The sequence below is a fragment of the Lepisma saccharinum genome, chromosome 5, assembly GCF_977018435.1.
Source record: "Lepisma saccharinum chromosome 5, izLepSacc3.1, whole genome shotgun sequence".
Lineage (NCBI taxonomy): Eukaryota > Metazoa > Arthropoda > Insecta > Zygentoma > Lepismatidae > Lepisma > Lepisma saccharinum.
Window position 1 is genome coordinate 74,033,868 of NC_139233.1, and position 25,950 is coordinate 74,059,817.

The 25,950-nt window shown below is 37.0% G+C and overlaps 1 protein-coding gene across 2 annotated transcripts in view; it reads left to right on the forward strand.

Moving 5' to 3' along the window:
* Nucleotides 1–25,950, forward strand: part of LOC145988396 (centromere protein I-like) — an 86,788-nt gene that overhangs the window by 53,059 nt on the left and 7,779 nt on the right. For both annotated transcript variants that reach the window (XM_083123279.1, XM_083123278.1), the window contains 6 exons: nt 379–533; nt 2,420–2,626; nt 6,780–6,886; nt 8,964–9,152; nt 15,373–15,497; nt 23,836–23,965. In XM_083123279.1, coding sequence (XP_082979405.1) covers nt 379–533; nt 2,420–2,626; nt 6,780–6,886; nt 8,964–9,152; nt 15,373–15,497; nt 23,836–23,965 — 913 coding nt within the window. The remainder of the gene's footprint in view (nt 1–378; nt 534–2,419; nt 2,627–6,779; nt 6,887–8,963; nt 9,153–15,372; nt 15,498–23,835; nt 23,966–25,950) is intronic.

Here is a 25,950-nt window from a genome sequence, read left to right on the forward strand (position 1 = left end):
AGTGTTGCCATCCCTGTCTAAACTTTGTAACAGAATTTATGATATGACTAGGTACACTATTTGCTCTTCTATGGCTTTAGTTGTACTAGTGATATCTTAATGTGGTGAACTAGTCCACTATCTATGTCCAATACATGCAAAAAATTGCAGTATGTTATGTTCTTCGGCTTTATGTGAACTTAAGTACATTTGCTACATGCTTGGTGGAATCCAGAAGCTTATAAAAGCTTATTGAAAATATCAATTAATAGTTTTGAACAATAAATACTCAACCTAAATAAAACATAGAGTTTTGCAGAATCATTTGAATATAAATATCAGGATGTGCTGCTAGATTTTTGCTGTGAACTTTTCCTATGTATGTGATTTCCTTTGTAGGTTGAAGGACTTGATGGATAAGTTTTCAGCACTGAAACTGCCATGCCAAATCACATCTTTGCTTGGAACAGACCAGGGTCATTTTCTTCTAGCACATTTGAATTCCCATGAGCAAGACAGATTTTCATATGTGTTATACAGTAAGCTATGTGGTGGTAAGTTCAATAAGTATTTCCTTTGTTCAATCTTTGTGGTAATATTGTACAAAAATATAATTTATTGTAAATACTTTTTGGTAGGTAAACTTACCGGTACTATATTTTAGGGGACTAAAAAACAGGAGCCATTTCTGTCCACTCATGCCCATTATAAATATCCCAGGAAGTACTAGATCTGCAACTAATAGCTCAATATACTAGTATCAATTACTTGATTTGACTGGTTGGCACTGTAACAAATAATTAACAATCTTGCATGATTGTTGATATAAACCTTTATTTTTCTCAAATACGGTATTACCAAAAATATTTTTTTGCAAGAAAGAAAATTGTTATAAATATTTTGGTTATTTAACATTAGCTTTCATGACGAGAATGTTTAGAACCCTTTGATTCACATGACTTACAAGAAGAGAACACGGCTTGGGAAACTGAGTTTGGGATGGGTGTTACGGTACCCTATAGGTATTGATATGCCAATGTATTAGTTTGCACTATCAAGCGAATTACGAGAAAAAGTGCTTCAAAGTTTCAAAGGGTTCCAAGTTCATCTCAGGAGCAAAGATATTGTCAGACTTCCAAGTGTCCCTGTGGTCACCTCAGTTTTAAATTTCCAGATTTTACATTTTCATGCATTAAACGAGAAGGTACCAAAAAAAAAAAAAACTGAATTTTGTCACTTTGTTTTATTTTGATCGTACATGTATATGTTGTAGGTACATTCCTCTTCATCCACGGGAACAAAAAAAAGTCTCAGGGTGCTAAATCGGGTGAGTACGGTGGATGGGGGACAAGCACCATGTTGTTCTTTGCCAAGAACTGTCTCACTGACATGGCTGTGTGGGCTGGGGCGTTGCCATGGTGCAGTAACCACATTAGCAGACGCCTGTCTCATCTTCAAATCGTCAGTTAAAATGCACTGGCAGGTACTCCAGGAAAACTAGACTTCTTCACAAATTTGCTCGATGGTCTTTCGACGATCTTCATTAATGGCATCTCGAACTTTTCCAATGTTTTCTTCATTTCTGTCTGTCGAAGGATGGCCAGGCCTTGGCAAGTCTTCAGTTGACATGTCGCCATCTTTGAACCGGGAAAACCACTCGTATACTTGTGTCTTTCCCAAAGCAGCTACATTAAAAGCTTGGCGAAGCATAACAACGGTCTCAGCAGCCGTTTTTCCCAACAAGAAACAAAATTTAACACAGGTCCTTTGCTCCTTGTGGTCCGCCATCTCAACAATCACTCAAAAATTGCCAGACTCTTGCCGCAACACCACAAACAATGCAACACTACGAACGAACCGCTCAGCACAGATTAATGCCAACTTGCAGATTGATGCAAGATATCCCATATTAATGACACCTAGCAGCACAAGCCGTAACTACATCGGTAATTCACGCAACATTATAATTCCGTTTTTTTTTGGGCACCTCCTCGTACATTCAATTTTGATGGTCATATTTATTTTTAATTTTATATTTTCCCATTCTTTAAGTTTTCTTGCCTTGGTCTCCTGAAAAACATTTGTTCCACGGAGTGTACATTCTTCTGCATTATATATTCACTCTTCATCATCTCAGTGGAGTAAAATGGAATAAAATTTTCTCACATTTTAAATTTTTCATTTTGATCCCATGGAAAACTTAAAAATTCAGATATTGCTGTATAGATTAATTAAAAATTAAATTTCAACTACAAAATTTTCTTACTTAATATGAATTCCATCAGCCATCTGGTCTGTACACATTGATTGAGGTTGTGAATATATCATTAATTTTATTAGCAAGTGTCAGGTCAGTTATCAATGTTGCTACATTCTAGGTTTTCAACATTTCTAGAATATACAGTCTATTTTGTACAATTGTTATTTTTTTAACTTCTAGCTTTTTTGGATCAAGTTGACCCTAAGGTCACCAGAGAAGAAAAGGAAGCTTTCCTGAGGCAAATAGTTTCTCTCCAGAACTACATTCAACAAGGCATTCCAGTTGTATCTAAGTTTCTGGCACAGTTTTTGCCAATGTGGAATGGAGTTGATTATAGTCCATACATATTCCAACTTATGGAGAGAATAAACTTCTGCACATATACAGGTAAGAAATATGCAGTCTTCAAAAAGTTGCACGAATTTCAGTTACTGTAAAAAAAGTAAAGTGCTCCCCTGTGCTTTGCACCATGCCATGTAGGCATATAGGGGGTGTGGAGTTAGGGCCCACACTTGCTTGATCATGGGTGAAGGAGGTGGTGCCCACAGGGGGGGGTTTCATGACGTGACTGCATCATGGGAATTTTTTGGGGGGACAACATTTTATACCAATTCCCACAAAAAAGGGGGCGATTGTATCGTTTGATTGACTTGTTATTGATTTTTAGTTTTTGTTATTGATTTTTAGTTTTTGTTATTATGTGCAGTTTTTCTACCTACCTGTGTGTGATTGCGGCGATAGGGTTAAAATGAAACGCCACATCTTATGCCTTTAGAATCTGTTTGGATGGGGGGAGGGATGTTATTCGCATTAATACAAGGTTAGTCGAGCAGACAAACTGTGCAGAATAAGGTTGACTAACAATGGCAGTGAGCCTAAAGTATCTCTAAAGTAAACATATATTGCTTAAATATGTCTGTATTATACAGTGATGCAACCACAGGGGGGCAGGGGCTCATTGCTCCCCCCTCCCCCAACCTTCGATGGAAGTCAATTTTAGTGTAGCAAGGGGGGACAAACATTGTCGGCCAAGAGCACCTGCAAAGGGGGGGGGGTACAGAGGAGCAATTACCCCTTTGATTTCAAATTTTATGCAAATAAAGATACATTTTGTAAAATTTTCTTGCTTGCTTCGCTCACCTTATCTGCTTTTCTCGTTTTCGCCAAGTTCAAAGCTGTAGCTAGGGGCGGCGGAAGTCTGCCATGGGTGCCGAATGATCTAAAAAAAAGTTGTAAAAGAGAGAATGCCTTGGCACCCTGTGGGGTCAAACATTGATGGCCTAGGGCACCTTCAGGGGTCACAGGGGAGCAATTACCTCCTTCAATTAAAAAATTTATGCAAATAAAGATACATTTTGTAAAATTTTCATGCTTGCTTCGCTCGCATTATCTGCTTTTCTCGTTTTCATCAAGTTCAAAGCTGTAGCTAGGGGCGGCGGAAGTCTGCCATGGGTGCCGAATGATCTAAAAAAAAGTTGTAAAAGAGAGAATGCCATGGCATCCAGTGAAATTATTTGCACCCTATTAAATCAATATTGTTTCCAATTGCAAAAATTGGATCTAAAAATCTTCTTGCTCGCTTCGCTTGCATTCTACTTCTTTTCTGTAATGCAATGTATTTAAATAATATGTATTGTATATTTGTATTGAATAAGCTTTGAATACATACACAATTTAGTGTTAGCTTGTTGCATATGTATTTCCTATTTTATGTCTCTCCATGTTGCATATATGTAAAACATATGTTGTACATGAAAGTTACACATGTATCTTCGGAATGCATTTATCATTCATTTTCTGCCATTCAAAAATACAGTTTGTGTGTTTGATTTCCATTATTAGCTAATGTGAAATTTACGGTGTTGAAAAAATATTTCAAATAATTTGTGCCGAACAAATGCTTTAGCACAGACTTCTACCCTTTTTTGCGTAATTTATGAGAATAATAACGTCTTTGATACTACTACTACTGCTACTAACTAACTAACTAACTAACTTAACTCTCTAGCCTTCTTAAACCCGAAGGTTCATGGCTGCAGCAACACAGACCTTCCATCTGTCCCTATCCTGAGCAAGATTCGTATATGAATGAAATCTGAGGGTCCTTTATAGTTGGAGTAAAGCGCAAAAAGAACACCTAAGTCCATGTGTTGTCTAACTAAATTTTTGTTTTTGTTTTCATTTTATTTAATGGATTATTTTTCATAAGAAAATGAAATGAAAATGAGAAAATTCTCCCTACTGAAAAATAATCCAAAACATTTTTGTAGTTCAAATATCCCACAGATTTCAGAAAAAGCTGACTGACATGTCTTATAAATTCAAATATAATTACAGTCGGTTCTCGATTCTACGACACCGGATATAACGACTCTCTAGAAGTAATGACAATTTTCATGGGAATCGTGAAAAATTTGGAAAAATGTTGAAAAATTGAAGTAAATCGACTTAAAGTATGTTTGTTGCACTCATTTTATTTGCAGTCATTCCCTTCACGAGTGCTCTACTGCTCGCAAGTGAGTCTGTTCTGACCACCACACCATGCTTGAGTGATATCCAATTGCACTTTAGCTCTACCCTCCCCCAAACGTGCCAATGTTACCCCATACCCGATAGCATCTACCCATCACACCAGGATTGTTTTGCCATTTTGATTTCGCTTGCTCTTGGATACGCGAGAAGAGAAGATCGAATGTTCTTGGATATTATTTTAAATCGACCTTGACTTGTTTCCTTGACCTAAGAGCTGCAGACAACTCACGAGGGGTGTTCAGCAGGTTCCCATGAGTGAGCTACTCTTGGCCTTGTAGTCATAAACTTCCAGTAACCGCCTTCACTCAAAACGTGTTCTTTGTTCCCTGTAACACTTTTAAAAAAGCGAAAAAAACTGTTAGAGATATTCAAAGCCACATAGACCAACTAAAGATCGTCAACCCACTTAATGCGTTGTCATCCAGGTTTCCGCAAAGTTTACTTTGATCTTATGCAAGTCATAACTCCCGTTTCCCACTTCATATGTTTTCCTAACTGTGTCGATGTCATAATATTTGCCAAAAATAGTGTCACGTGGCTGAGTGACTACTCCCTCATTTCCTGTCAGCAAATGTGAGAGGGGGGTGGGTGTCAATGGGCTGATTACAGGAGAAGGTGTAAGTGGACCCCTCCTCCTTTCCTTTGACATCTAAAATGAAGCAACAAGTTCTGGATACATTCTTGAAAACAAACAAAAACCGTAGGACAAATAAAAAAATTACTCCCTCCCCTCCCATCTCATTCTCAGCCACTGGTGTGCAGGGCAATGTGATAATTGCAGAATTCAGGTCTTTTTTTAATGTTTGTTTTGAGTTCATTTTATGCCGATGGGCTAATCGGGACTAAATATACAGTTTAAAGTGCGTGTTTCCTTTTTCAGGCTGGATTACAATGCAATTCGAGGAAGACTTTGGACTGCTTCCTAGAGAGGGATGAATATGAAGTTGGCTGAAGCAAAGAAAATGTGACTTTTTTTACGATGTATTTTACACAGCCGAACCAGAATGAAATTTACAGCCTCGTTTTTTTTTTTTTGTTGTTTTTTTTTGTCTTTTTTTGTTTGGTGCCTAGAAAGGTTGTGTTGTGTCTCCTGAGAGATCTTATCTTACCATTTAATCCTGTAACAGACAATTCTCTAGTAAGCCCATATAAAATCCAACATTCATTCTGCCCGATTATCTCCAGATTTTTGCTGGCGCCAGTGTGACCAGTGTCAAGATTCTTCGAGTTATGCTTGCAATAAACGAGAAGTTGTTTCCCTTTCTGTAGGTCTCAGATCAAACGGGTTTCTCATGAACTAGAATTGTAAGAATTTTGGGGAAGAGCAACGACTGTGCACAATTAAAAGAAAATTACATTATTTAAAATCCTTTTTTGTGAAAACGTTTTCATGTTCTATTTTCCTTCTCACAACATGCATCCTGTGCATAACAGGATATATAGCGTTACAGTCTCCTAGAATCTTTGTGTCCATTTGTGCTCCTTTTAAGCTCAAAATTATTGCAAATTCCAATAACGACCCTTTTCCTGTGAACTGTGAAAGGTCGTTGTATCGAGAGTTGACTGTATTCAGAATGATTTTAACATGCTGCATTGTGTAAATATAGAGTACCACTAGCCTACATGGTGGAGTGGTCAGGGTCCCAAGTTTGAACACAGGGTACATAATGGACGTATCGTTGTGTTTGTCCCATTGTCTATTTTATCAGTTCATCAATCATCCTCATTGTCACAATTAACCCAAGAGGTAGAAAAATAACAAAAATAGAAAGTATGAAATATGTGTATCGGAATTGGTAACAATATTTACATCAGAATTGGTATTGGTTCAAAGTAGTATCCATCTAATAAATCCAATTGCATTTTCAAGTCCTGTATATGCTGATAACTTAAAAGATTTGTATACTTTATTCACAATTTTTGTAGATTAATTTTGAAAATGTATTAATCATCCTGTGGCAGAAATTATTTTTTGCAGATCCTTATTACCTTCTCTTCTTTTTTCCAGAATTGTATGATTGTATTTTGGACAAACTGTACAATATGTTTATGTCATCTCCTCTTCCTTCAAGATGTCTCATCATTTCATCTTTGACTGCTTTGCTGAAAAATGTGGTAAGAATGTGGTCAATTTTCTCTAAACACTATGCATGTTACTATTATGTATTTACTATAAATGTACGAAGCATGACCAGAAAGTAGTACTCATTTGGTAATACAAAAAGGATTGAAAGAAGTTAGTTGAACAAAATCTTTTTACTCTGAAAGTACATACTTTGCGATAATTTTTACATGGGTACCCATGGCATTGAGGCTCACTTATTGTACTGGGAGACAAGTTTTCGTATACCCTTGTCATACACTTCTGCTGCCAGTCCATTGAGAAATGCAGTTACCATTTGCCGTTGTCACCAAAGTGTTTTTCTCCCAAAAAACTCTTTTAATTTTGTAAAAATATGATAATTGCTAGGAGCAAGATCGAGGCTGTAGGCTAGGTGCTCACAAACCTCTCACCGCTTACAAACCTCTCACCGAAACTTCTGAAGTAGCTTTTGTGTTGGTGCGGCAACTTACGGCTGTGCGTTATCATGGAGGATGATCACACTATCAGACGAGGCCTTTCCTGGGATTTTGAATAGCTGTAATTAATCGCTGCATTGTCCCGCAATATGCATTTGCATTGATGGTTTTACCATGGAGCATAAACTTGGTAATAAAACTCATATCTGTCCCAGAATACAGTGCTTATTGTCTAGGGGATGGAGAGTGTCTCCTTGCCTTTCTTCAGTCTGGTGGGAGAATGCGGATGATGCCATGCATGGGTTGAAGTTTGCTCTTGGGCATAGAGTAGGCAACCAGGTTTCTCCACCTGCTACGCAGCGGGACACAAAGTCTTCACCTTCATTTGTATATCATGTTAAGAAGTCATGTGTGTTCCTCAGTAAGCAGGCATGGCACAAACTGGTCAGTAGTTGAGATGACTGGTAACATTGTCATGCGTTACGGATCACAACCCTATCAACTCAGATGGCTGGCCAGGACATTCCTCATCATGGGCATTGGCCCATCCTTCTCGAACTTCCTACACCATTGTCACACTGTTGATTTGTTTTGTCACTTCATCACCATAAACCTCCGTGATTTGACAATGAATTTCAGAAGGATGAGTTTTTCTATGCAAAAACCGAATAACAGCTCTCCTTCACATTTGGCAGGATTCTCGATTTTCTGGTTCATCTTAACTGCCCACACAACCACTACCACAGTGCAACGTGCATGAAATCTCGTGCACAACTTGCTCAATCCGAGCAACCTTGGATGCCATTTGCATATCCTGTTAATGGACTGGCAGCAGAAGTGAATGACGAGAGTATACAAAAACTTACCTCCTGGTGTGATAAGTGCCTCAATGCCTATGTAGGAAAATAGATCAAGTTACGCACTTTCAGAGTAAAAAGGTTTTAGATAACCCTACGCTATGATGGCAGAAGGGGACTAGAGGAAGAAGAAGAAGAAGATAAGGCATAACTTACACCACCTGCCATAATTTCACTAAGCTAAAATCCATTTTAAGCATGTACTTGCTTGTTAGTTATTCAAGCTTTTGCCACATCATGTGGCTTCTTCAGAGGTTAAGACAAGAATAGTCAAAGTTTAAAACATGTAAAGGTAAGTTTATTTTAAAAAGGTTAAAAATAGAAGGTTTTGCCATTTCTTTACCGAGATGTGACTGTCATTTGTTTTTTGTAACTTTCGTACATTGTACACTCTTGTTCACATAAAGTGGCATGCCACTTATCTGAAAAGAAGTATACCTCCCAATAATGAAAGTCAATGGAGGAAGAAGAAAATCCAATTTGTTTAAAAAAATGTATTTGGTACACTCCTGTGACCACCACAGTAGACGAAGGTGAATCGAAAATGTAGTATGTAGCACTGGTACTTTCCTACTACCATGCAAAGTTGCATTGAAAATAGGCTGATACTTCTTTGGGGAGAGGGGGTAAATAATAACAATGTATAATATAAGAGCAGCAGTGATCTGGGAGTGAATGAGCAAAGAATAGTATCTTTACAAGTACCAAAGATAATTAGGTAACTTCAAGGCTAGTAACCACAGTGTGATCCGTACAGAATGTAATTAAAAAAGTGTGATTAAAGTACTTAATAACCTCAATGTTTTCTCTTTCAGGTTACAACAGATGTTTTTCGGGAAAAGCATCAATTGCCTACCCTGTTTCTAAGCGTGGGGAAGAAATGGGACACTCAGGAAACCCTCATAAAACTAGCAACATTTGTTCAAGATTTGTGTATTATGGGGTTAATAGTAGAGAATGAAAGTATAGTGTTTTTCCATGAGGTGTTGAATTTCTACGATTTGGTGAGTAAACTGCTATAGCTCGACCACAAGGAAAAAAACCTTCCGTCCAAAGCGTTCGCGCAACTTCCCTGCCGTTATCGGTGTTCGGGGCAGTGTTGCCAGGTCAGATTTGAAAAATTCGGGAGATTGTTCCTTGGAAACCAGAAGTTCTGCTACAAAATCAGATGATCTAATAGAAGAGGACGAACGACGTTCTTGTGGGGGAAGGCCGGCATAGTTGTGCGCACTGGGGGTGGGGGCAAGGGGGAGTGGCGTGCATTGTTTACGGTGTAAACGTCACAGATACTTTTGTAACAATGGTGCTAAACCCAGCACCCTGTGTTTGGCGAAAATATACCGAAGATCTCCATTTCAGGAGTGGACATGTTTCAAACAAAAGAAAGTAAACCGCCCGAAGGAACCGACCAACACCTTTAATCTCTTCCGCATTTTCCGGTTAGAGGATGCGTGGAAAACACCCTCAAATTTGCCCTTTCTCAGCATCGACACAAGGGGTTGGGATGCCTCTATTATCGCGAGGAATTTTTATGACAGGAAATGGTAGAAAGTTGTGTTCACAGATGAAGCTAACGTGCCGCCTTTCGTTGTCAGCGATTTTCCACAATCTTTCAAGTCGAATGCTAACAATAACAAATCAATTTGCCTTCTGCTGGTGTTCGGTGTACAGCTATCGATAGGGGTGGGCACGCGTCCTGCACCATAATGAAAAAATGCATTACGTATGTGAAATATATTTGGTGAATTAGACAGCATGTCTTCCTCAATAATTCAAGATAGGAACGCTTTTGCTAGGGTGCCACCCATCCTCCCCATCTGCTAGAAATACACACACACACCCACAAACACATACATGTATAACATAATTTGCCCACGCTACGAAGTCAGTGTTTCTACCTCGTAAGGCAAGGACGTTTCACTGTGTTTGTGTCACTTCATCCATTTCATCAGTTTTTCATTCATCCATATTGTCGTACTTACCCGTAGAGGCACAAAAGCAACGTAAAATAACTAAAATAAAAATAGAGTTTAGGGTGGGATAAAATACAGCCATCTAAAAATAGTAATGTAGTAAAAGTAATAAAATAATGTCCTAGCACAATTGAGTAGTGTTTGACATAATTTCACAGTTCAAACAGCACTTTTCAGGGCTGAGTGGAGTTCCACTCCACATCTCCCCTCCATGTTCAAGTAAAGATGAGCAGGAAACGTGTTTTTGAGCTGGCCGTCGGAGGTGCCATAGCAATAGTTTATTATGGAATCCTACCGAGAAATCAATAGGTCTGGCAACACCGACGTTGGCGACTCTGAAGGCTTCTTCCTCCTGTCTTTTTCCCCCACCCGCCAGCGCGATGGGGTCTGCGCAGGTTTCTTTCCTTGTGGTTCCACTATACATTTCCATACACTTATCCTGTTGAAAGTGCATTGATACGAGGCATGCTTGAAAATTAAAATTTACAAGGGTCAGTGTGCATTCATATCATTTTTATTTTACAAAAAAATACCAGTACATACTTTACTTTTTAACATAGTTGCCACCATTATCCTTACACATTGTGGGAGCCAACTTCTTCTTTCACCTGGTCATCGTTGTTGAATCGTTTACCACTCAGATATTTCTTTAGGTGAAGAAAGTTGTTGGGTGTGAGGTCTGGACTAAACTGTGGACTCGAGCATTGTTGTGAAGCAGGGAGACACCACATGTCATTCCTCTCCTGGTCAATCAAATCTGTTCCAATGTCTGACAAGACAATATGTGTCAGCATTAACTGTTGCGCCAGGAGTCATGTAGTTAAACAGCAGAATGCCGCGTCTGCCTCAGAAAACTGAAGCTGTGATTTTTTTGGCTGAATTTCTTGGTGTTCGGGGAATGCGTATGGCATCATGTGAGTGACTGTTGCTTGGATGCAGGCTTGTGATGGTAAAATCAACATTCATCTCCAGTCACAATGGAGTTCAGAAACTGATCTTCCTCTGCTTAGCACATGAGAAACTTGAGCATGAAACCCATCTGTTTCACTATTGTGTTTTTTCCATTAACATTATGGGCATCCAGCATACACACAAGTTTCTGCACCCTAATTTCATAATCGCAGCCTCATAAAGTATGCTCTTAGACAATTGTGGAAAAAGGTTATGCGATTCTCTTATCGTGAAACCTCAGTTTTGTGAAGAAGGTCATCAGAGATCAAAAATTGCTGACCACTGCTTTCTTCATCGTGAACATCATTCCTGCCTCCCGAGTATTCACTTCACATTTTGTTCATTCATAATATTGTCATAAACTGCAACAATTCGTGAATTTCCGCTGGATATTCGCCTCTTGCATTGTCATGGACTGCACCTTGCAGTGGGAGGGATTCTGGATTGGCATTGTCATTTCAAAAACGTTTCTGAAACAAGCTCTGTGTAGTGCTGCTGAATGAACACAAGGAGAAAATGTAAGGATCAAAATCAAAGCCTCATGCACATAATAAAATTTTCCTTCAACCTACATATGATGTATCTTTACTTTCCGCATGCATCTTGTAGTTATGTTTGATAAATTTTAATGTGAACTTCAATACTCAGTTGTATCTAGAAGTTATTTTTTTCTTGTATGTATGCATTGCTTGCATTGTAGAATTATTTCTCTCTTAGTCTACGGTTATTACAAGCATAAAAACACAGTGTTCGATACCCGGTGGAGGCACATAGTGGTTTGGATCCCACTTTAAACTGTAGGTCCAGTTCCGATTAGCTTTACTGTGCATAAAATGGACTTTAAACTCCAACTCAATCAATCAATAAAAACACAGTTTTTCGTTGTGACATTTCAGGAGAACACACGCTCCCTTCATCAGACATATATCTAGAAATTTCTACACACACTCACTTTTATAATAAACTTTCAAAACAGCCATTTTTTCTCCTAATATCAATGTTTTTTTTTTCTTGTGAGAATTCTCATAATTTTGTCCTGATTTCATAAAGGTTTGCATGTTCCATGTATCAAACTTTCAACATAATTTTGCCAATACAATCCTGCAGTTGTCACAACTATAACAAATATGGCTGAGCTGATACCACTTTGAACCAATACCATTGCCGATTCCAATATTTGAAAATTGTAACAATGACGAGGTAAAAAAGGTAAAAGTTCCCCATGCACTTTACACCATGTCATGAGGTGCAGGGTAGGACCCTACACATTCTTTGATCTCCGGCATTTTTGCATTTATTTGCGGATGGGTGAACCCCAGAGCTGCTTTATACAGGCACAAGGCCGGAAAAGTTCCGATGTTAGATCACCCACCCTGGGAATCGAACCTAGGTCCCCTTCATGGGAGTCAGGCACCCTACCGACTAGACCACCGTGGCTCGTAATTGACCAGAAGTTTGCTTTAAAATACTCATTAAATAATAATTTCATCACAAAATTCCTTTCTCCCCCACAATGTTGTTGCAAAAATAATGAAATAGGGTTTATTTTGCATTTGGCTAATTTCCTGCATATTTATGCTGCAAAACTGTCGCACTACATTTTTGTGGACCCTGAGAGATTTCTGGACTCCTGAAAAGTATTGGCCAGTATCAGTGATTAAATTCCAACCTATACTTTCCAATACTGATACTACTGGTATTGGCTGATACTACTACACTACTCGTGTGGAATTGTACTATACTAGTCGTGTAGTTTTATGTACAAATTTTACAACTCTGTTAACAGGGTGCCTACTCGCCGGGAATTCCTTGAATTCCAGGAATTATGCATGAATTATTGGCTCCGGGAATTATGCATGAATTGTACTTGAATTTTTCTCCGTAGACGTGAAAAATGGCAACTTTTATTAATCCCAATCCCATTCAATTTATACATATTTATTAATGCCCTGAGGCAAGTTTTTCACAGTTGAGCATTTTTATCGAGGAAGGAAAAGAAAAGAGAGCTGGCTGGAAAATAAAACAGAATTCTCTCAATCCGTTTGTTTTGTTAGTGTCCTTTGCAGAACAATCTAGGTCAGACGGAAGATTATTGCAAAATATCTTGAAGTTGATTAGGTACATTAGAGTATAAAATTCTTATATAAGTAGCAATTTTTCATAGATTAGTATATCCCGTAACATTTGACACTCGTGTTTGTAGATGTATTTCATGTCTGAGTATGTGAAACGGCAAATGTAAACTCTGCACAAATTAAATATACATATATAAATTGGAATCACACAAACCCTTTATATTGTTAATATATTTGTGTGTATATGCGTATGTGTGGCTGGCGAGACAAATAGAGAAAACACCTTGTACCCTTGAATTTTTGGAAAGTTTGCCTTGAAAGCTGGGGTTATACTTGAATTTTATCAAGGTCGTAGAGTAGCCACCCTGGTTAAACATGTGCATTAATTTTTCTTCTTCTATAGTAGGGATGGACCAACGTGAAATTTTGACTGATACAGATAAAGTACTGATGTAAAATTTACCAATACCGATAGCCAATATTCTACTGATCTGATATAACATTCTAAATAGTTAATTCCAATGCAAGAAAAGCTGCATGGTAGATATTGATTTGAAAGGAAGTACAGTGTGGAGATTATATGTCCAGAACAAAATTGCACAATATTGTACAAAATTGTAGATATATCAGATCAGTAAATTTATGAGTAATTTTACTAATACACTGATATGCGTATATCAGCCGATACCGATAGACTACCGATTAATCTGCCCTATCTGTGTTTTAAAGTATGTTATCACAGTTAATTCCACCCTGATAATGGAAATATGTACTGCTGAAAGTAAATATTTGTATAAAATTTTCATTTTCATTTATGTTACCAGTAGGGATGGGACCGATTAATCGGTACTCTATCGGTATCGGCCGGTATAGGCATATTGGTTTATCGGTAAAATTACCGATTATTTTACCGATCCGATACATCGATAAATATCTTATAATTTAGTCCAAATTCTGCCATTTTGTTGTAATTTTTATGGACAATCTCCATGTTCTTGTTTCTAAAAAGTAAGTGTCTAAATATTTAGCTTCCCTTGCACTGCAGTCACCTCAAAACACACATTTATTATGGAGTTCAATGAACATTTCAGGTTCTTCAAGGACCATTTCAAATTTTATATGGGATCGGTAGAATATCGGTATCGGTAAATTTTATATTGGTACTTTATCGGTATTGGCCAAAATTTCATATCGGCCCATCCCTAGTTACCAGCATTATTTTTTTAATTAGACGTAAGTGAGTTACAAACTTTTTCCGTGAAACTTAATTGTAGAAGTTCTCTTAATTTTGGTGGCCTCTAAAAGTAAGTTTCGTGGGAAAAGTTTGTAACTTGCTTTCGTCAAATTATTATCAACTGTGTCTTTTATTCCTCAAACATCACATATGATTGTAATACATTTTGTGTGACAAAATAAACTATGTATTTAGAAATTAACTTTACACAACGTAATTACAACGGCCCGGTCTATTGTCCTCTGAAGTGGTTTTGCTGCATAACAACGCCCTTCCACATACGTCAGCTGTTAGAAAGAACATGTTGGAGACGTTTGGGTGGACAGTGTTGGAACACCCACCATATAGCCCTGATCTATCACCATGCGACTTCCATATCTTTGGTCCGTTGAAAAAGGCATTGAAGGATCGATGCTTCCACTTAGACAATGTTCGCAACTGGTTCCAATCTCAGCCAAAGGAGTTTTACGAGCAGGGTATTCACTACTTGGTGAAACAGTGAGACAAGTGCTACAAGTGCTTGTGTAACTTTGGAGATTACGTTTGAAATAAACCTTGTTCATTTCATTCTGTGGCCCCTGTTCCATTTTCATTTGATCCACCCTAATATATCTTTATATTCATAAAAATAAAAGCACAGTAGCATAATTTCACACTAAGTTAAATGTAGATCAGTAAAAATTATCAGCAATTTTACTGATATGCCTAAGAGTACCGATTACATATCATTCTTAATATATTAAGATTATACACAATGCTGTGGAAGTTCCGATGTATGTAGTATCTATTCCCTTTTATTAGATACTAATAGAAACTTGTATAATTACACTGAACGTGATTTATACTTCACTATATAATACATAAACTCAAGTGAAACAACTCAGTATTACAATCCATTGGAAGATAACGAAAACCTGGTTGTCATTGCAACCAAATGAAAGTGTGTGTGTGTGTAATTGTGTACTCAGTAAGTAATTTCTTACTTTTTCAGATATTAAGATGCCGAGATTTTGGACATTTAGTGTGTACACTTGAAATTCCTTCAGTTGTATTTTATCATGGATTGTTCAGCATGGATGGCATGATACTATCACGTACTTGCTCACTATTGCATTGGTAAGAGAATGTGTAGGTAGTACTTTATTTTTTTTTTTAATGATAAAACTGTTGGAAATGGCATGTGACACAGAAAGGATTTGCAATTACTTGTGGGCAATGGTTATTCAACCAAGGATTGAACCTTGGCTCTTGATATTCTGTGCTAATTCTCAAGCAAGGTGGCCTCACCAGAATTTCAAGAATTCAGATATATCTGCATGTGATTGCATATTCCAGTTTGTTAATACACAATAACAAACTTTGCTTTGAATTTTAACCACTGTACTTGGTTTTACATGTACCAACATTTCAGCCTTTTGCTTGTATTTTTATTTAGCATCATTTTTCAACCACTTTTGATTAATAATGACAATGAGAAAGAGTGATTAGACAAATGTGATGAAGGCACAGTAATAAAAAACACCATTGGCAGACTAGGACTCGAACCCAGGAACTTTGGCCCTGAGATCAAAAGTCAACCACATAATGTACTTGGCCACCAAGCCGGCAAAAGACTTTCTGTCTCATCGCTGCGATTAGCCAAAAGTGGAAGGAAAGTGACATTAAAAAACGTAACTCAATCTTTCTCTCATCTTGAGGGTAGTGTATTGTGTGTTTCCAGTCTTTTGCTTACTGATTTGTCAGCCACAGTCAATTTGAAATTTATCATACTAAGATGGTCCTCCCCTGGTGTGGGAGCCCACCCCTTCAGGTAATATGAAAACCCCATCCATATCCCTCATACCACCAAAACTTCCTGAGCTAAAACTTTTTTAAAGTCCAACCGATTTTCATATCACCACCATTCGATAATGCAAGATACTAATTTTGGAGGCTCGTGGAACTCTAATCTTGCTAACTAGAAGAAAAACAAACCCCTTAAAAATATTAATACTAAAAAAAAATTATTTTCCTGTAGTTTACGGTTATTACAAGCATAAGAAAACAGTTTTTCTTTGTGACGTTTCAGGAGAACACACGCTCCTTTCATCAGACATTTATTTTCATTTTGACTAAAGATACAGTTATAACAATGGTTAGTAATTTTTAAACAAAAAGAATCTGTTATATAATGGATGTTGTCAATGTTACATTGTTGTAATATAGCAACTTAACTGTGAAAAAAACGTGGATCCAGTATGGAGTTTTCTTTTTCACAAATGGAGTGAGCCACCATCTTTGAAATTTAGTGTGACAGAGGGCATCAAGAGACTTTGTGAAAGCAGTGATGAATTTGAGTTGCCTGATGGTATTTTGGATTCATAATTTAAATAAAAATGAGACAGACTGTTTTTTTCACAGTTAAGTTGCTATATTACAACAATGTAACATTGACAACATCCATTATATAACAGATTCTTTTTGTTTAAAAATTACTAACCATTGTTATAACTGTATCTTTAGTCAAAATGAAAATAAATGTCTGATGAAAGGAGCGTGTGTTCTCCTGAAACGTCACAAAGAAAAACTGTTTTCTTATGCTTGTAATAACCGTAAACTACAGGAAAATAATTCTATAATGCAAGCAATGCGTACATACAAGAAAAACTAAAAAAAAATTAATGTGTCAATATGTTGACTTTAAATTGGACAAATTATTTTTTGGTCATCCTGTACCAAAAGACTTCAGATGCACCCCAGTATACGGTTAATTAAATCACAGGGAACATTTGTAACAAAATAAATTCAAAATCAACAGAAATTCTTGCCACCCTTTTTCTAATTTTTCAGTAGAAAAGACACAAAGTATCATGTAGAATTTTTACGTAGTAAATCTCCTGTGTGTGCCTAATCTTCAACTAATCATGCTCTCTAAAAAATTTATCTGATAGAAGAGTCTATCCACTGCGGTATCCACTGTTGTCTCAAAGAATAACGGTCTCACAATATGACGTAGCGATATTCAACACCTTACACCGATTTTCGGAGAGTGCAAGGGTAGTTCATGCAACTGATGTGGGTTTTCTGTCGCCCAATGCCTGGAATTTTGGCTGTTGACATACCCATCCAATTGAAACCAGGCTTCGTCACTAAAAAAAAAAAAAAAAACTTTATTCATTACATTGACACCCTTTTGTTGAACGAATGATTGAAACCAATGACAGTAACGATACCGTGCCGGGACATCCACCGCTTTCAATTCATGAACAACATGAACTCCATACGGGTAAAATTCAATTTCTGTATAGCCTTGGAAGCAGTTGACTTGCGTAAGTCCAATTCTGAGGTGAGCTTTCGAACAGACTTTTGTGGCGACGTCACCATTCTTTGTTCAACACGCTGCAGAACATCAGCTCCTAACACAGAAGGGTGCCCTGAACGTTGCCTGTCATGTACTGACCCAGTTTGGCGAAACCTTTGCACAAGACAAAAAATTGACGACTTATCTGGAGAGGGAGTAGTCGGAAACTTGGCAGTAAATGCTTCTCTTACGCCAGAATATGACGATGTTCGGATATATTCATCAACAATAAACACTCTTTCCTGTGTAGAATATGGCATTTTGAAAACACACACATGACGTCAGCATAAGTAGATACAATCTGGAATGCCGTTCGCGGCAAACAGCAACCACCTAAGGCACAGAAAACACAACAATTGATACACGTTCTTCTGTACCCACATTTCAGGGTTGCAAGGTGTATGTAATTTATTGCATATATTCAAGAATAACCCTCTCTATTCAGGATTTCTCAAATAAATAAATAAATAAATAAACTTTCTCCTTTGTCGTTAAAAGTGCCTTAGTGTGATAGCCTGCGGTGAAACACGTCTGTTAGTGACACGTGACAGCAACAGTGTTGCCAGTGTCCATCGTAATATTGTGAAAACATCGATTTTTGGAACAGCCCATTTATTCCCTTGTGCAATGTTTTTGAAACTTCGTCAAAGTTTTTTTTTTGTGTCAAATTCAATAGATGGCCATCCAAATTGTTCGTTGGTATTGTGAAATGTTGCAATAATTTACCTCAGTGAGTTCTGTGCATCAATACGCACGATTTGCAAAAGAAAAATTTCTGCCTTTGGCAACACTTTGCTTATTTGTTATTAAAACATGCATGTTCTTACATATGTTTGTCTCTCTAAATTTTCCCAATATACAGGGCATTCTCTTGGCAGAAAGCGTTTCTTCTCATTCCGTTTCGCTATTCTGTTATACGGTCGTAAACACCTGAGTGCGTGACTTTTCGGACACACTGTATTATGTTTACATAGCATGCAATGCAACATGCTCACTAACAACGAGGAAATTTTAACACCTGATACAGTAAATAACTTTATTTTCCCTTTACTTGCCCATTCCCTCCTTGAAGGTTATGCAATATGAAAGACAAGCATGCTATTTCTCAGAAGTAAGAATTATACCTAGTGTGCACACGAAAATCCCTCCTGAAAAAGAATTTTACGGTTAGTTCACAAATAGAAAATGGCGACACTGTAGGTGATGTAATCTGTGCTATGGTTAATTACGAACACGTGTGTACAACCAATTTATGTTTATTTTATGTTATATCCAACACAGAACAACTACTTTACTCATGAAGGATGATCATTTTCAAAAGTTACAAAAGAATCAATATTTAACTTAAAAAATAAATTGCATGCTGGAGAAATCAAATTATCTCAAAGAAGGCCACATATATACCAGCAAGAATGCAACATCTTTTGACACAATTTGTATCTGCATACTTCCAGGCCAAGCATGTGGCATTTTTGGTTACCAATTAGGGTCGTACCAGTGTACATCCTGAACAGTGTATGCTACATTGAAAATTGAAGCACTTTAGATTGAAACACCTACTTCCACCAACTTTCCCCTCTTTTTATTTTTCGCTATGTGCACTAATAATGGAGTTACCTAGTAACTCCCAAAGTTAATATTCTAATTAAACTACCCCTTGATATTAAAATTCAGAATTTTTGAGTCACCCTGTATTTATATTAAACGGGAATTTAAACATCATATTCATGTACGTTAATTCAAACAATATTGTGTTTGGTTTCTGTTAGACTTTTACTTTTGAATATTAGGAATTTGTCTATCAAAATCTGTTATCATCCATTACCTAACCTAGCATACTCTACCCTAACCTAACCTAAATCTAACAAAACTCCGGATCCCATTGGCATCCCATTTTTAAATTTTGTATACTTATTGAGTAATAGTGTATGTATGACATGTAATTTTTTAAAAAATTAAAAGACCCATTTTTGAGAAAATGGCTACCAAAGTTTTCTTTAAACCACCTTCAGTTGTTCTTTTATCCTGGCATAGACATGCTATATATAACTCATGTGAAAGAGCCCTTCAAAACCTTTCCAACGCCATCCGAATCACTTGTGTAGGTGCCCTTGTTGCCAAAATATTGTAATTTAAAGTTAACAAGATGTTGGAAAAATGGTCAAAATTGCACAGTTTGTAACACTGTAATTTCGGAAATACAAAAGATATGGATCTGCAAAGTTGCATGTTTTCCTACTTCAAGTGGCCCTTTCAGTTTGCCAAATTTCAAATGAATCAAAAAATGTAAGGTTGAGGACCTTGTTGATTTGACATGGAATGACCCTACTGTAGCCTGATTCTCATTTTTGCATGCTTAGCCTTTTTTAATGGTCTGGGAGTTACATACATTCAAATTCTCATTTACATGACTTTATGGACATCCTGTACATACTAGTGCTTCAGCGACTCCTGTCTCTATCTTCAGAGTAGTGTAAAGTGTATAAGGCAAATTGAACACATAATACAGTACACTACACTATTCTGAAGATGGAGAACAAGCTACTGAAACATTGCTATTCATAAAAAATCAAGTGCAGTGGTTAAAGTCCAAACAATTCATAATCTTAATATCTGTTCATTCCTTTTTATAGAATACTAATAAATACAAATGAACAAATTACTAACTTCATTAGTGAGCAGGGTGGCGACAGACCTGGAAAACCTGGAAAAGTCAGGCAATTTGAGGTGTCAAAAAAATTCAGGGAAATGTCAGGGAATTTTGTCTTGATTGACTTTTTATTAGTTTTTTTTTAAAGATATCATTATGGAACTCTGCACTGGAACAGGAAATCTTGTTGCTAAGTTTTGGCCTCAACTTTTAGGCCCCTTTTATGCACAACACAACCACAGCGCGAAACGACTGATGGCAGGAGAGAGAGAGAGAGAGAGAGAGATTTATTTATTTATTTAATTATTTATTTATTTATTTAATTAATTAATTATTTATTTAATTAATTAATTAATTTCCGGAGGGGCAGAAAAATGTGTTAAGCCTCTAAATATTACGTGGAAAATGCATTGAATTATATTTTTTTTTCTTGTCCGTATGGGAGTAGTAAGGGGACAGAACTGTCAACAGATGGCGGAGATGGGAGCGGGTGGCGCCATCCGATAGTTGTCGGACGTCGTAGTAAGGCATTTTGTTGGACAAACTGAAGGAACATGTAAACAAATAGGCTCCATTGATACATACAATTTTTGTCGAATATCGCCACTGGACAAAGTATCTCACTACAACATGCGACAGAAATTGCATGCATTACACTCTAATGGGACTGATTTTTGTTGGATGTATTCAGACTGCAACATCCAAAAAATATCGCATGCATAAATAAGAGCTTCAGACTTCAAATATGGTGCTCGAATTTTATTACTCTTCTGTCTCACTTCACCTTATTTAATGTAGCAGTGCTTACGAAGGTTTTCTTCATCCTGACGTGTTACTGGTTTCACACAAGTTAACATACGTTTACAATGACATTGCACTATTCTTAGATATAAAGAATAATCCAACAAAACGGGATATCACGAAAAAGTGAAACAAATCTGCATTGGTGAAAATTATATAAATTTGACAAGTGCATTCTCCCAACTTCAAATTTACTGCAACACTAGTATTGGAATGAAATTAAGGCCACTCTCTGTCCTGTCTGTTTAAACTCGTCAGAGATGGTCATTAATCTCTCACTGAGTGAAGTTCATGTCCAATATTATGAAATGAAATACGTAAATATTTTAATATATTTACTTGAATCATTCAATCATAAAAGCATATCACTTTCTTCAAGAATTGGCTTTTCTCTGCCAGCTCTGCTAAATTTTCACTTTTCATCAACTGATTTATACGAGGGGTGCTCAAAAAGTAATTTCCAATTAGTAGGGACCTTGATTTTTCGTAAACGCGAAAACCGTGAAAAATGTTAATTGCTCCGAAGTTGTGTTTATGAATGTGCAGTGATGTCGGGACACATTTTTTGCACATTCGAAATATCGAAATAACGCACATTTCGCATAAAAATGCGAATTGTTAGCGTTTTCAGCGATTTTTTTTAAAAAAAATGTCCTAAAACAAAGAAACATTCCATGAAATCCAACATTCTTGCCTTTTCTAGGCTTAAAGAAACAATATGTGCCATACTGTGTACATAGAACGTCCCAAGTTTTCCAACATTTTATTCAAGATTAAAGTTTAATGCTTGTCATACATGGAATAATTCTGACAGCCACATTAAATCATGTGTTTCCCACGATATTTTCAACCTCTATCAAAACAAAGACTGGAACTATCTCTACCGCAGTGTAGCTGTCAAATCCTTGCCCTGCCAGAAACCTCTTCAGTTGAACAAAGAGATGAAAGTCTGTACATGCAAGGCCAGGGCTGTACAGGGAGTGGTCCAAGATCTCTCACCTGAAGTGATGCAAAGGGCCCGTGTGTACTCAACTGTATTGGGTTGTGCACATTCGATTGGCCTTCCGTGAATTGTCTGCACCATCGTCTGACCATACTATTACTCACGACATCCGGTCTGCACACCTCACATGATTGCTGGTGGCTCTGTGCCAAATTCTGAGCATGCAAACATCTGATTACTACATGTAGGCTACATCGGAGTCGGAGGGAGACTGTATGAGAGCTGCAATTTTTAACCTAGAACTGTCGTAAAACGGCTGCATTGTGACTGTACCAGATTACAGCAGATTACAGTTTGGTTAGCTAAATCAGGTACCTATACAATGCAATTCTATAAATTCCTTGCGTTAAATTCCAAACACCTTCATATCCTTTTCGTCAGCAATAATGGTTGCATGTTGCCAGTTTCAAAGTACTTCACTTGAATATACTGTACTGAATCAGACATGCCATTGATAATGTAAGGAAATATGCCACTTTCTTTTGTACAATTCAATTGTTTCACTTATATGCAAGAGTTAAGTTGTTTGCTTTACAGAGAAGAGAGTAGCTTTATGCATTAAAAAATGAGTCCGCACTCATGGTTCTTGCAAGCAGATTTTTCCAAACCTCAGTGGAAATATCAACATATAATACCAAGAATGGATAAGGTGACTCATAAATTACAAACTGTATTTCTTAATTTCTCTTCACTCTTATCTCATTTAGTCATAACTTTAAAAATAATAAAGTATTTTATTTTAAACTTATTTTAAATTTTGCGTATGATAAAATTTCGTCATCCTTTCCTAGCTTGTGAATTGCAATAATTTTCCAGATTCACTATTTTGCAGTTTGAATTCAAATCATAGAGAATAGAGAAATTAAGTCAATTTCATACCTGGATCTGTATGAGTTTATTATTTCCACTTGCAAAAATATTGATTTAATGTAGTTTGTAATTGTCAGGGAAAAATGTAAATTTTGTCCTGGAAAACCTGGAAAAGTCAGGGAATTTCATTTCTGCTCGTTTGTAGCCACCTTGAGTGAGACTTACTTTTAATACTTCTATTAATTTCAGTGGTCCAAAATTATTTCTTTTCTTCAATGCAGTAAAGGAACAAGTTCCTAAGTGGATGGTAGCAGGGGCCACTGAAATTAATAGAATTATTTCTTTTGTAGTCTACAGTTATTACAAGAATAAAAACATAGTTTTTTGTTGTGACGTTTCAGAACACACTCTCCCTTCATCAGACATTTATTTTTAGTTTGATCAAACTGAGTTTTTATGCTTGTAATAACCGTAGACTACAAGAGAAATAATTGTACAATGCAAGCAATGCGACCATACAAGAAAAATTGAAATTAATAGACACATTAAAAGTAAGTCTCATGGATAAAGTTTGTAATTTGCTTAATTGCCACTTCGGTGGCCAAGCCTTTTGATTGCTTGACTCTGTCTTGCCATACATCCTTTGGGATTAGTTGTTGAACCCTGAAAAAATATTGTATTACTGGATCCTCGGGTCAAAGTAGAAGAAAACATACAGTAAAGTTGATGCACAGATGCAAGTGTGCAGCTTTGAATATTATCTGCATATTGAACTAATTTTTCTAAACATTCCTTCAGCAGCTCTTCTGTGATAACACATGCATATTGTATATTCTCACTATATTTTCAGGTATGCAGTACGATGCTCATTATATGCTATGAAGCAGAGTGAGAACAGCTTGAACCAAAGTCTTTTTAGGAAGAAAGAATTGCTTCAAGCCATTTTAACTGACTTCGCGATTACCCTGTTGGAAGGAAGAGTAAGCATGATTTCTCTTAGTAAAATTTATTGTGTATTAGCAATGAGAGAAAGTGAGTGAGTGTGTCTGTGTGTGTGTAGGGGAGGTGGGGTGACATTTTTTCATTAGATTGTCATCTTAATTGTGCATTATCCTGTGTGTGTATTTTTTTAAATATATAAAAACTGTGGGTTTCTTTCCTAATTTTATTATCTTTTTGAAGTAACGCAAGGGAAATAACAAAATCAGTACATGTAGTTATCAGCAGGGCCTGGATAATTATGTACTAAAAGCAGTAAAATCAAGTATTAAAAATAAAAACAAATGCACTAAACAAATGCACTCAAACCACTCACAAAGTTACCAGCATCTCCATCCTATCTTGAAACAAATTGCTCAAGTCAAACAAACCAACAGAAGCATAACAAATACAATATTTATTAATATTTTTACATACAGGGTGTCACAAAAGTAATACCACAAACTGACACAGGTGAAAGTACACGATAATAGAAGCAAAAGAGTCTTAGTAAACATGGGTCTGCAAACGAGCCGTTTTTGAGATAATTGTGAATGTGTGGTAACAAGCTGCCACTGATTTCATTGTTTGTAAACGTTGTGCTAGTTGATAAAATCCTTCCGAACACCCCCGGTTCATTTTGGAATTGTTCACAAGCATGTACAATTCTCCGTACGGATTGTATCCATCCTGTTTAATTACAACGTCACCTCTCAGAAATGTTCTGTTTTGTAAACAAAGAGCAAACCTCGAAACGTGCAAGGAGTAAAGCAAAATAAACAATGTTAAATGGTATTAAGTTAGTTTACACTTCTTACGTGAGTGAGTATGAAGCCTATTTTGGAACAAGGTTTCAGGGTCCAACTGCCCCCTTCATCAGGTTCATAAATATTTTCCTAAGCACTGAACATACTGCTGCGTTAAAAAGTGTTAAAAGACGATTAGGTTGAGGGTAGGGTTGAAAACACTTAAAACTATCCCTGATACATTCCTGATAGAAAAGACGGTAAAGGAATACAGGGTTAGGTGTGGGATGAAGTCCCCCTGGAATATAGAAAAACACTTCACAGAATATAAAAAGGGAGGAAGGGGCAGGAGAATCCAGATGGTGTATACAGGATAGAATGCGAATGTGGCAGGGAATATATCGGACAGATGGGAAGAAGCATGCACGTAAGATGGGGGAAGCATGATGACGACATCAGAGAGGGAGTCCCCAAAACTGGGTTATCGGAACATATTATTAAAAGTGGGCATGAAATCGTAAAGAGAGAGTTCGTCAGGAAAGAGGAAAATAAATGAGGTAGAAATGTTTATGAAGCCGCAAATATTTGCATAGGGAGGAGTACTAAACTTAACAGGGATGATGCCAATTTAGAAGAAGGGTGGGTAAGACTTTTCAAAGAAATGGGATAAGGCAATGAAAAAAGAACCTAAGATCGGCTTTCATGCTACTCCGGAGGTCATCCGAGCGGCCGGCGAGGAACGAGAATTTGTATTAGAATGGTGACTTAATAGGAGGGGAAGGCGGGAATGAATAGGAGGGGAAGCAGCTTTCATCTCATATCAGATTGGTGCTGTTCATCAATGCTGGCCGTGCAACTGACTTGGGTTTTTATCGATTTCATGTGTTCCCATTTTTTAAGTGGTTTTAATCGAAATTAGTGGTCTGTCTTCACGGGATTTTAATATGAGGAGTTTTTTAATTAGGAATGTATCAGGGATAATTTTAAGTGTTTTCAATCTAATCTTCTTTTAACACTTTTTGATGCGGGACTATGTTCAGTGCTTAGGAAAATATTTACGAACCTGATGAAGGGGGCAGTTCGACCCTGAAACATTGTTCCGAAATAGGTTTCATACTCACTCACATAAGTAGTGTAAACTAACTTAATACCATTTTAACGTTGTTTATTTTATTTAATAGTGAGTAATACGCACCAAGCTACAATATGTTAAGTAGGAGTAAAGCACTCGGTGTTTACAA